This window comes from Alosa alosa, chromosome 13 (assembly GCF_017589495.1).
Source record: "Alosa alosa isolate M-15738 ecotype Scorff River chromosome 13, AALO_Geno_1.1, whole genome shotgun sequence".
Lineage (NCBI taxonomy): Eukaryota > Metazoa > Chordata > Actinopteri > Clupeiformes > Clupeidae > Alosa > Alosa alosa.
In genome coordinates, this window is record NC_063201.1 from 14,689,536 (window position 1) to 14,702,512 (window position 12,977).

The following is a 12,977-nucleotide window of genomic DNA, read 5'->3' on the forward strand; positions in this document are numbered from 1 at the left end:
AAGGAATGCTCGCTTCAGCTCTGGCTGTGTTGTTTTTTTAGCTTCCTTTCTGTGGATTGGGGGGTGGGTGACTGTGAATGGAAAGTCTGATTCATGACGAGTCTTAATTACAGAGGCTCTCGTGAAATAATCCAGTCCTCTCAATTCTTGTTGTGTGTGTGTGTGTGTGTGTGTGTGTGTGTGTGTGTGTGTGTGTGTGTGTGTGTATGTATGTGTGTGTGTGTGTGTGTGTGTGTGTGTGTGTGTGTGTGTGTGTGTGTGTGTTTTGGGTCTTGACACTCTCCAGAGATCATTTCAGGGGAGTTTTCTGTTTTTGAATGAAAGGACCCCCTTTTTTCTCTCCCTTTTCTATTTCACACACTGTTCAGATTATTTCTTTCCAATTTATCATGAAATACAGTCATTACGTCTTCTTCTTTTTTTTGTAAACCAAACAAAAAGGTAATCCCTTTCACATTTACATTTGGGGCTAGACACATGTCTGCGCCAAGTTCTGAATCTTCCATGCCTGAGGGATTGGCTACTTCTCAGTGCTGACACTCAGAAACTACTGGTTGTGGCTGGGGCCAGCAGAGCTCGCCTGCACGTGACTGGGTTAGGGGTGGTGCTGTGTGTATGTGTGTGTGGGGGGTGGGGGTTAGGGATGGTACTGTGTGTGTGTGTGTGTGTGTGTGTGTGTGTGTGTGTGTGTGTGGCGGGGGACAAAGAGCCATGATGGCTGGGCAGGCTACTTGGATCGGGGCAGGGGAGGGAAGAGTGAGGGCTGGTGGGGGTGTGAGGCGGGGGCCGAGGCAGAGGCTGAGCCTTGGCTCTTCTGGTTGTGGGGCCGGAGGAGGAGCTGGAAGGGGCAGGAGGGAGCAGGAGCTCGGTGGTGGTGGTAGTGGTGGTGGTGGTGGTGCTGCTGCTGCTGCTGCAGAGATCCAGGCAGTTGTCCAATCAGACCAGATGTAAAAGCGATCCAGCTCACAAGGGAATTCCCTCCCCACTGAGTCACGGAGCAGGCTTCCCCAAATGCAATGCCTGTGCATGCACACACACAGTCATTCACACAGACACAGACACAGACACACACACACACACACACACACACACACACACACACACACACACACACACACACACACACACAAATACACAGCAGCCCGCCTCTCGCCCCAAAAAAACACACAGGCATGCCAGAACACACACACCACGAGGTAGGCCAGGTATGCCTACACACACCAGTGCCAAAACAGAGGGCTATGCTCAAAGAAAATCTGTCTCTCTCACTCATTCTCTTTCTCTCTCTCTTTCTCTCTCTCTCCCTCGCTCATGCATATACACACGGACACACAATAATAAAAATAACAGAAAGGGGGAGATCATGGAAAAATCTGCAATTCGGCAGCACAAACCGAGATGGAAAGTTTCTCTCCTTCCCTCTCTCCTCCTTCTGGATCTCAATCTCTGAAACAAAGCACGAGAATGCCTCGCTTCACAGGGATGGCGTCCCAGGAAGCAGGCTGTTTAGTCTTGGACATGACAAAACAAAAGGGTCATTACGCCTGCTGAAGAAGAGTTGGGGTCGTCAGCTTGTTTCTGTTTCGACAGATCGCAGAGATACACACAGCACGGGTGTTTACGGTCTCACGGCCAGTAAATGTCAGGCCATCTTAAAATCAATGCCGTTCCTGTGTTTTCGGGTGGAAACGGGTGGAACCAAGGCATCGGAGGTTTAGGCTATGCGAGGACACTAGGAACAAACTCAGCACCTAGTGAATGAGCTTGGAATCGATAGGGTTTGTCCCCTCCGCTTGTGGACTGGGGAGTCTTAAAAGCGGTGTTGACATGGCTTCTCTCTAAGAAAAGTCTCCAACTGCCTCTAGCACTGCCAGCAAAGTCTTTATTCTCTAAGAAACAACAACAAAACATGCAATGTCACTGTCACCACAGGCCTAGTCTTGGGGACTTGGACTATTGTGGCTGTTTAACAGTACTTATTATAGGCCATGCCCAAAAACAATTAAATTAAATTAATTAAATGTGCAAGAAAATATAAAACAGTCTCTCTCTCCATCTCTTTGTGTGTGTGTGTGTGTGTGTGTGTTGTGTGTTTACGTGCGTGCGTGTGTGTTCCGCTTTGCCCCTCTTGAGGGAATCCCTCACAGATGAGTCACTGAAAACACTTCCTACTAAGACACAAACAGGCCTGCGGGCGAGCTAAACCCTTGCAATCTCTCTCTCTCTCTCTCTCCCTTTCTCTCTCTCTCTCTCTCTCACACACACACACACACACACACACACACACACACACACACACACACACACACAGACACAGAGAGACACATACAGTACTCACAACCTGCCCACCTTCTACACACACACACACACACACACACACACACACACAAACACACACCTACACAGTTGCACAAACAAGCATCAGCTTCCTGTGCTTTGCTGTAAAGGGCTGATAGGTCTGCTCAGGTTTACGTCAGACATCCTGTAGGGTGTGGGGACCTGCAGGGGCCCCGTGGGGACTGCAGACACCAATCTGGGGCCGGGGGCCGGGGGCTGGCCATGTCATTTGATAAGCAAGCAAACATGATTATTTTTCTGAGGACATGATGCTATATCATGGTGGCATCATCATCTGAGCAGCCTACAGCACAGACGCTGGGTCTCAGGTGGGACCGAGTCTCATCAAAAACAACATGAGACACAGAGAAGGGTTTAGAGAGGAGAATAGATTGAAAATTATTTACATGAATGAAAGAGAGAAAGAGAGAGGAGGGAGGAAGACAGACAGGAGAGAGATAGATAGGTGCGTAGAAGGAGAAGGACCTCTCTCTCTCCTTTTCTCTCTCTCTCTCTCTCTCTCTCCTCTCTCTCTCTATATCTCTCTTTCTCTCTCTTTTCTCTTCTCTCTCTCTCTTCTCTTTTCTCTGTTGGTTGAAAACAAGCCGTAATCCACTTCCTGACCATCTGAAGTCTGCAACCGTTGATGCTTGACTTCAAGGGAAATAAAGGCAGTTCAGCTCTTCCCCTATGTTACCATTTTAATGTTTGGACAGATTCTCCATCTTAAGTATAAAATACGTGGAACGAGATGACAGACAACTTAATATTTCAGCGCAATTTATCTGCCATTTGAATGCCTCTCTGCAGGATTGTGAAATAAATTAAGCCACAGCTCAAACTGTTTGGAAGGGTCTCCCGTGGGGGCGCGTGCGGTTCCCAACAAGTTGGCATGAAAGTTAGAGGGCCTCTCTGTTGCTCCCCCAAAAAATCTGGGGATTTGTTTTTGAAAGGATGTTTACTGGAGAAGGTCTTGATAGCGGCAGCTCCATCAACCTGGGCCAGCAATTACTACCATTTCAGTACTATGTGTACATGTGTGTGCGGGTATGTGTGTGTGTGTGTGTGTGTGTGTGTGTGTGTGTGTGTGTGTGTGAGAGAGAGAGTGAGTGAGAGAGAGAGAGAGAGAGAGAGAGAGAGAGAGAGACATTTGTTAATGTTAATGATAGAGTATTTGGATGTTTGTGAGGACCAAATGTCTTGCATGTCCACATCTGTCAGTGGCATAATGTTGTATTTATGACTCTGTCACGCTGCTCAGGTGTTACTCTTTCCACCAATCATTCCAGCATAGTAAGAATTCAGATTTATATCATAAACCCTGACCACAATGACATACCGCTACTTCAGCCAGCCTCATACCAGCAACCAGAGAGGGAACACGTGTTGAATTCCTAAACTTCTTGGCGCAATTGAAAGATGTTTTATATCTCGGCTCTGACCAGGGGAGCAAATCATCTTCATGCCTCCCATTTCTCACTTTCACAGCTAACTGCAGGAGTTTATGGGTGATGGGAGTGATAGCTGACTGGATGCTATATGAACACCCTAAAAGCGAATGGGCTAGGCTGGGTGCGCTGGACTTGGTTTGGCAAAGCAGGGTGGGCAGCCCAATCTTACGTAAGTCACAGACAGACAGACAGACAGACAGACCGACAGACCGACAGACTGAGGGAAAGGAATCCGGTGTTCTCTGCACCTTCCCGGATGCGTCTCTCAGGACGCAACACAGAGAGAAAACAACTGTCTGAAATGTCAATAGCAGGCAAGCCGCGGTGCAGTGGGCTCCCAAAAGCACAGAGCCCCTCAATGCTCTAATGTGTTTAACGGTCTGGCCAGACAGCCTCAGAGAGAGAGAGAGAGAGAGAGAGAGAGAGAGAGAGAGAGAGAGAGAGAGAGAGAGAGAGAGATAGAGATGGAGGGAGAGAATGAGGGAGGAGGAGAGAGAGAGAATGGGGGAGGGAAAGAGAAAAAAATAATATAGGGATATAGGACAAGCTTTTAAAAATGCATGAAATGAATGCCACATAAAGTAAAGGAGTGAGATCATTTGTGGTGAATGTGTGTTAGAAAACACACAGTAACAGAACAAGAAGAGATGGAAAGAAAAGACTGGCAAATAAACGACAGGACAAACAAGATGCCGCTGAGAGAAGGAGAGAGAGAGAGAAGGTAACAGAGGAAGACGGAGGATGAGTGAGCTGTGAGAGGGCTTGACTCCTCCCTTTCTGGGATTCCCCCGTCACCCCAAGTGAGGGGCCTGCACCTGAGGAGGCTTTTTTAGCGATGCACAGGGTGTTTAATGGTCAGCCTGAGGAAAGGGAGCCGTGTGTGTGCGTGCGTGTGTGTGTGTGCGTGCGTGTGTGTGTGTGTGTGTGTGCATGAGTGTGTGTGCGTGCGTGTGCGCGCGTGTGTGCGTATGTGTATGTGTGCAGGGGTATGCAGCTGGCTAAGCAGGAAAAGGGAGGATGTGTGTGTGTGTGTGTGTAAGGGGGGCTGTTGTTGCCATGGCAGGCAGTCCTGTGGTGGAGCCCAAGGCCGCTAGCAGGCATGGGAAAGCCCTCCACACAAACAGCAGCACAGCAGCACAGCAGGCCCGGCTCGTGAAAAGGTCTTCCTCAGGGCCCTAGTGCCTGTCAGAGCCCACTCCCCCTGGCGTAAATCAGTGCCCATATCAGGCTCACTTCAAAGGCTGCGTGAATGTGAAAACGCATTAAAGACAAATGGACCAGAACAAGAGGTGCATGAGTGAGAAGTCTGGGAAATAAAAGTGAAAGTGTTTTTCTCATTTGCTCTGTGCATTTTATTTTACACAGACTTTTTTAAAACACCATTAAAAACATAGTGCTTCCATTCACCCACAAAATAAGGCAAATCTAACTGGATCAACTGTAAGTCCAGAATATTACAATAAGTGTTGAGAATACAGACAGCCTATTCTCTGTATTCCTTCTGAGAAAAGAAACGAAAAACAAAGCTTTCATCATGATAATGATTATCAGAAGAGGCCACTTCTGGCATTCTCATCTCCACCATACTGGCACACACACCCCTGACATCATCTCCACACAGCCCCTGGCGTCTCGAACAGCAATCAGCCAAATGAGTGTTTGTAAAGCCCCCAGATATCGGCAGTCTGGCCTGGAGCAGCGCGGCACAACACAGCCCAGTTCCTTCCCACCCAGACAGACAGACAGACAGACAGACAGGACCGAGAGGAATTGCAACACAACCCTCTGGAGAGAGTGAAGGAGATGGATAATAAGAGTGAGAGAGAAGGGGATGAGAGGAGGAGGAGGAGGAGGGAGGGAAGGAGGGAGCAAGGGGAGGGAGGGATATTGAGAGAGGTGAGAGAGTGTGGAGAGAAGAAGAGAACGTCAGAAGGAGTGGAGGTGGCTTTGAAGGAGAGTAGACGAGGGAGTTTAGAACAATTGAGAAAGAGAGAGAGAGAGAGAGAGAGAGAAAGAGAGAGTGAGGAGAGAGAGAGAGAGAGAAAGAGTGGAGGGAGGGTGGAGTTGGGAGGTGGCTTTCAAGGAGAGTAGAGGAGGGAGTTTAGAGTAAGAGAGAGAGAGAGAGAGAGAGAGAGAGAGAGAGAGAGAGAGAGAGAGAGAGAGAGAGAGAGAGAGAGGAGAGGGGAGAGATTGCACATGCCCCGTTTGTGATTCATTCCTTCACTTGCGGCAAGCGTCAGTGAACAGGCAATGGAAATTTGTGCAAATGTAAATACGTTTTGGTTAAAAATATAGTGCCTTAATGCACACCACATGTGGCCTGCTGGCACGACGGGGACTATTTTGACGGGAGGAGAGACCAAGGGAACTGAACGAAGGGGAGATGGACAGGGAGGGAGGGAGGGAGGGATAGAAAAAAGGAGAAGAGAAAAAAGGGGGAAAAAACCATAGAGAATGGGAGAGTAAGGCGTCAGAGAGGGAGAGAGAAAGAGAGAAAGCGAGGGAGAAGAGAGCAAAAGTGGGAAAAGAGGGTGGGAAAGATGACACTGTAGACGGCAGCGGAGAGCTTACCTTGGGCCTTCTCCACGAACACCACCTTGGAGTCTGGCAGGAAGTTGTGGCCGCTGAGAAGGACTCTCTTGCCCCCTGTGGCGGGGTAACTGTCCAGACTCTGCTTCTCCACCAGGGGCAGCTCCTGGGCTGAACGCTGGGCTGAGGGGCAAATTGAGAAGAATAAGAGGGTTGTTTTTGAGTAAAAGTAACAAAGAAAGTAATAATAAAAAAGGTAAAAAGAGCAGACAGACAAACAGAAAGACAAACAGACAGGCACACAGACAGATAGACAGATAGATAGATAGATAGATAGATAGATAGATAGATAGATAGATGGACAGAGGGAGAGGTAAGATAAGAAAGCAAGAGCAAAAAAGACACAGAAAGAAAGAAATCAAAAGACAGCAGCCACTGGGAGAGAGGTGTGATTCCCTCAGCCTCCCCCTAACCCCACTCTCCATCTGCCCCTAGGCCTCCAGTCTTACCCTAGGCCTTACAGATGTGAGGCTGAGACTCGGGGCCTCCAACCCGACCTCCCGCACACTGCCCCCAATAACCCCCTCACTCACTCAGCCCCCTGGCCTCCACATCACCGCAACACGGCCGTGTGCACTGGAGTCCCACTGGCCTCGATCGTATCCCATCTCTCCCGTTACGGCCACAAATGACCCCGCCGAGCCTTTTGCTTGGTCTGGATCGTTTGTTCTGTTTGCGTTTTTTTTTTGGCAGCGCAGCTCGAGATGAGTCACTTTTCAGTGTTTTATGTTTTTATGCACCACCTGCATCATCCACTAAATAGTTTCGTAAAGCAAACACACACCTTGGAGGCTTTTTCGAGGCCAAGGGCACGCAAATAACACACGCCGCTAATCAAGACGTTAGCTTTTCATCACATACAGCCGCCTTAATCAGGTTTGGTGTATGCTGCACTGTAAAAATCATTTCACAACTCGGTCTAAAGCGCAGGCTGTTTATATGCGTCCCAGGACCCGAGTGAAGTTTGCCCGGGTGGGTATAAAAATTATGAAAGGTGGCATGAAAGGACGGGATAACATCATCCGATCTGGAAGCGGGCACCAGCGGGGGGGCGGTGGGCACCTCGAGCCATCTGCGCTCAGGTGGACATTACATCAGGCGCCCGGGAAAGGTCAACAGAGCGTTTTCCGAGTGCCCGTCCAACGCTGCGGGACATTCAGATGTGGGGATGGATGGCAAATGACCCTTGGTGAAAGAGAAGGGGGGAGGAGGAGGAGGAAAGCAGAAAACCCTGCGTCTGAAAAGCTGGGCACTCGCGGCTGCCCGCGCTAATGAGGTGTTCAGCAGGGATCTTTTTTGAGGTCCGGGCCCGTGGCATTCGGCCGCTGACTCATCGTTGTTAATCAACGTTAAAAACCCAAACACAAGGTGCTAACCACTGTGGAAGATTTTGGCACTGTGGCATTTCCAACTCAAACACATTTCTCCCTAAGAACCACAGCAATCAGAAGAGGAGGAAGGAAAAAAAAGCAAAATAGTGGCCAGGGAGTTTCAAAATAGTCCTGTTCTGTATGATGGCCTTGGCTATTGCTCATGCACTCAGAGGGCAAGTGGAAGGTTTGAAATAGTCCCCCTGCCTGAAGTCAATTCAAAAAGAGAGAGAGCGAATGTGTTAGAAACAACACAAACTGTGGTGTCCCTATCTGGACATAGAGATGTGTCAAAAGAGGCCTCTCCATACTGTTCTTTATCTTGTTTGCATGCAGGTGTTTGTGGTTGTGTTTTCCGCAAGCTCATGTGTGGGTGTATGTGTTTCCACTGGCATGGGTGTGTATTTTTGTTTGAGAGAGAGAGAGAGAGAGAGAGAGAGAGAGAGAGAGAGAGAGAGAGAGAGAGAGAGAGAGAGAGAGAGAGACTTACAGCACTCGATGGGGTTGGAGGCTGCCTGAAGGGACACTGTAGTCTGTATGTGTGTGTATGTGTGTGTGCGTGTGTGTGTGTGTGTGTGTGTGTGTGTGTGTGTGTGTGTGTGTGTGTGTGTGTGTGTGTGTGAGAGAGAGAGAGAGAGACTCACAGCACTCAATGGGGTTGGAGGCTGCCTGAAGGGACACTGTCCGGCCATTGGGCTGGTTGATGTGCACACGGAATACCATCCTCACACGCGTGTTCTTGCGCCCGATGTCCGTCTCCCCCTTACGCAGCTCGATATCAGAGTTGCGCAGCTTCAGGATCCCAGCACAGTCAATACTGTCCAGAAACATAACAAAAAAAGAGATTAAAAACACGCAAGTGCAAACACTGGATACTGCTAAATAGTTAATTGAAGGTTGTGACCTGATTTTTTTCTGGAAGTGTATGTGTAAAGTCCCATGCATGGTTTGAACAAAGCTAAAAATCCCTCTACTGTCAACTTTGGACAAGTGAATGTGTGTTCTGATCACAGGGATCGTAGCTGACTCATAGCATCCCTAAGAGACATACACCACAAAGAAACAGTAGAATGACTGAGTTGACTATTGGGGAATCCTTGTTGAGTGGCAACAGAAGGCAAGTGTTTCTCTGTCAACTTAAGAGGGATTCTGTGCAGTGACAGGGTGTCTTATGAAACGAGGTGTGAAAAGAGGACTCACTCTTCTATGGGACCAAATCTGACAAGAGCAACTTGACGTTGAGCAGCATTTCCTCCGAACGTGACGGCGCCGCTTCTTGTATACGCGATCGTGCCTGGGATCAAAGCCCCCGCCGCCTCCACCCACCCCCAAGCCCCAATCCCACAACCCCACTCAAAGACAAAAAAAGAAGTGTGCAGCTTCTTTGTTTCCGAGCGCGTGAACGAATGAACGAATGGGTGGACCTGCGCATGAGCTGGCGCAACGCGTGGAGCCTCTGGTGGATTGCTCTTTCCACTGGAGAGAGCTTGCTGGCGGACGCTGGCTTTCTCACACCCACTCTCCTCCGCCCGTCCAGCGCTTTAACCCTCCGCCTGTCTCCTGTCTGAAGTCCCGCTCCGCTCCACCTCCTCTCCCCTCCTCTCCCCTCCACTCCACTCTACTCCCCTCCACTCCACTCCTCTCAACTCCACTCCACTCCACTCCACGCACTGCCATGCCATGCCATGCCGTTCATTTCAAGACTCACACGTTTTGGCATTTTTCAAACATTCACAGTTTCGACTTGAATAACCGTTGACACTTTTAGCAGCAATGTTTTTTTTGCAATGTCCTATTTCTCTCTCTCTCTCTTTCTCTCTCTCTCTGTCTGGGGATTTTCCTTTGCGGGACCTCTTAATGGAAAAAGGCATCACTTTTCAGACTGGCCTTTCATGAAATTAAATAAAACTAAGGCCTAGCTGGTAAAAAAGTGGGGAAGTACATATGGGATAGGGCTTGGCATTTCAATTATTTTACATGCGAGCATTTCGGGCAACATTCCTGGAACATGGTAAATGTCAAGTTTTACACAAATCTATTTTTCCCTCACTTTGGTCTGTAAAATTTGAATAAATAAAAAAACCTAACACTTTGAATGAGTGCATGAATGGCCATACACTGCCAATGCTTAGTCGCCTTCAAACACATGAGAAGGCTATGCACTGTTTTGTCATATGACTAATAGAATAGAGATTGTTTTCTTTGTATCAGCACATCATGCAGTATAATCTTGCAGGTAGAAGAGCAGATTTCAGAGATCTGATTGTTTGAGTTGTGGGCGAAACCATATTTCCATGAGATCACAGCACGGTTTGTTGACAATTTGGTTTGACAGGCCTTTAACCTTCAAATGAGTTTCCTGGCTTGTCTGAGCTAATGTCAAAGGTAACTCCTACACTAGAGTTCCATCTGGGCCACAGACTGAGCCTGTTTCTGTTGTTATAAAGTGAAGCAAATTGTTGATCAGCACCTAGCTGTTTTTTTTTAATATCTGTATGAATAGTTATGAATATATGCATATTTGAAATGTGTCCTACATTTATGTGTTGATTCAATCTGAGGATTGTGCATGTGTGTGTTGCCTACATTGTATGTACTGCTCAGGGAGACACAGTAGATTTGGCTTTGTGCAACTGTGCAATGAAAATAAAGGCATGCTAATTGTAGTTCTACACGTATATTGCATGCAGTACTGTCAAAAAAGATGATGTTGTGTTGAATTCGGAAGTCAGGGCAGATGCAGCCTAGTCATTTGCTGGGTTGAGAGCAGCTAATTTGAAGGTTTCTATGATTGCACTGTGGTGTGTCGTGTGGTATGTAATAGGACATGGCAGCAGTGGTAACAGTGAAGGGAAAACCCTCTCGACTTCCCCATCAATCAGAGGACATACTCTGGACAGTGCAGCATCCCTGACCCCTTCTGCAGCTAAGTGGAAAAAGTCAGTCAGCGACCTTCCACAGGGCACGACCTTTGGCTCATTGCTAAGAGAGAACTCCAGCCCACACCTTCCTGAGCTGGCACAGGAGATGGGGAGAGAGAGAGAGAGAGAGAGAGAGAGAGAGAGAGAGAGAGAGAGAGAGAGAGAGAGAGAGAGAGAGAGAGAGAGAGAGAGAGAGAAGCAAGACACGAAAGGCTCTTTCACTCCCAAATTTACTGTGACATTATAATGTTCCCATGGCTCTATGCTCAAGTTACCCTGCTGTTTCAATTGGAGCTTTCACAAAGCCAAGTGTCAATGACACCATCCATGGCTAACCCTTCAGGAGAGAAGGGGCGAGATTGAGATTTAAGTTTTTCAAACTTGAACTTAAGCGCACAAGCCGCACATACGGCAGTTGCTGTGCAGTATAACTATCAATTTGTTGCAGTCTAAGACATGACTCTATTCTAAAGAGAGGGCCTGTAACTCTTCCACAGATCACGAAAAAAAGAAAAAAGAAAACATATATCTTATTTCACGGAAACCTTCAGAATATGGCCAACATTCTTAGACGAAGACTGTCTCACCTAAGGAAAACACGCAAAAAAAGAGAGGAAAAAAGAGAAACAGAACACAGAGGTGAGGGAGGTTATGTAACTCCTCTTCAGGATTCGACGCCATCTCCCTGACACGCGTCGCTGGGCTCCAGGCCAGCAGACCCATTGTGGCTGGAACTGAAGCCCAGACAGGGGAGCTGCTGCTGGGGCTCCCCACAGATCGCAGCCCCCCTTGCTCCTCCGGGAGAGGTGGCTGCTGGCTGGCTAGGGTTCTGTGAGCATGAAGTGTGTGTGTGTGTGTGTGTGTGCAAGCATGAGCGAGAAGTGTGTGTGTGTGTGTGTGTGTGGGGGGGATTTATACGGTGGGAACCTCCAGGTGACTTTAGTGATCTGACAAGGCCCACATCGAGGGAAGGTCTATCAGTTCATCTGGCACGTAGTAGCAGGAGCAAGAAAGGCTTATCCTCTTTCTTTTCTCTCTCTCTTTTGGTGTGTCCCCCCATCCAAAAACTGTTGTGTGGGCGAGTGCTGGCATTATCTTGTTCTTTGTATCTTTACTGAAAAAAGGTTGAGATTCCTGCCACACCCACCCCATACACACACACAGATTTGCCAAGAATACAGCGAGTCATTTCATTTAGGTGTGTGCTTAAGACAGCAAAGAAAATAAAAGTAACCTTTTGAATCTCAACAATATATTTACTTGTAGCATGACTGACGTGTTGTGTTATTTCTATAACTCAATCTATTCATCATCTCTTATGCTTTTATTCAAAGATCAAAATGTGTTGTCTCCTTTATGTCAGATTTGTATAGGGTCAATCCCAACTTTGTATCTTACTTGTTTGCCTTTTTTTGACTGATGGATTTCTAAACACTCTGACAGTTGCAATCACCCCTGGCTACTGAATAAAGGTCTGATGCTATCACAGCGGAAAGAATTTAGACCAATAACCACTGCTAAAAACGTAAAAGCACAAGGTTCGTGCTGTAACTGCGGTGATGCTTGTTCACTGGGGGGGGGATAAATATACAGGAGAAAAAAGCAAAAAATATAACATCAGGCAAGCTCTTCCTTCTGTCTGTCTTTTTTATCTCCTGTATATTTCTTTTAAGGCTCAGGCACTTGTATTCCTAATGAAGGCCTACAGGCCGAAGCCCTTAATTTAAAATGCTGTTTGCTGCTACAAGTGTTGATGGCAGATGTGGTAAGTGCTGTGGTGTGGTAAGTGTCCACCCGTCACCGAGGGCACAGAGCTTGGCATACTCACATGGCCCGCATGTTGTTCTCGGGCAGCAGCGGAATCTCCAGCACCTTGGTGTTGTTCTGGTGGACCTCGTGGCTGGCCGTGGAGACGGTCTTGCCAGTGATGCGGTGGACCTGGTAGAAGGCGTGCGGACGCAGGAGGCGGTCGTCCGCTGTGCCGATGAACAGCTGCAGGGTGAGCGGCTCGCTCTCCATGTAGCCATACAGCTGGCAGGGGAACAAAGAGAACACCAGGTGAGAGAGACCCACCTTTTCCGTCATCTCAAAAGACCCCCACGTTTAATGCCGCAATCATCCTCATTTAGTGGGAGGAGAGGCAGGGATTTGGGGGTGGGATGGTGGTTTGTGTTTGGGGTGGGGGTTAATTATTGAACACACATCAGGCACTTAAGAGTTCTCCCGCTTTAATGATACTTCTCTCTCTGCCCCCACCTTCCGCTAAGCGGCTTCTTTCTTGTGTTTGTTTTCTTGGTTGAGTTGGAGAC

The 12,977-nt window shown here is 48.0% G+C and overlaps 1 protein-coding gene across 2 annotated transcripts in view; it reads right to left on the minus strand.

The window, feature by feature from the left end:
• LOC125306645 (nuclear factor of activated T-cells, cytoplasmic 1-like) overlaps positions 1-12,977 on the minus strand; it is a 75,528-nt gene that overhangs the window by 43,212 nt on the left and 19,339 nt on the right. For both annotated transcript variants that reach the window (XM_048262135.1, XM_048262134.1), the window contains exons 4-6: positions 12,497-12,699; positions 8,392-8,564; positions 6,360-6,500 (exon numbers count right to left, since the gene is read on the minus strand). In XM_048262135.1, the coding sequence (XP_048118092.1) occupies positions 6,360-6,500; positions 8,392-8,564; positions 12,497-12,699 (517 nt within the window). The remainder of the gene's footprint in view (positions 1-6,359; positions 6,501-8,391; positions 8,565-12,496; positions 12,700-12,977) is intronic.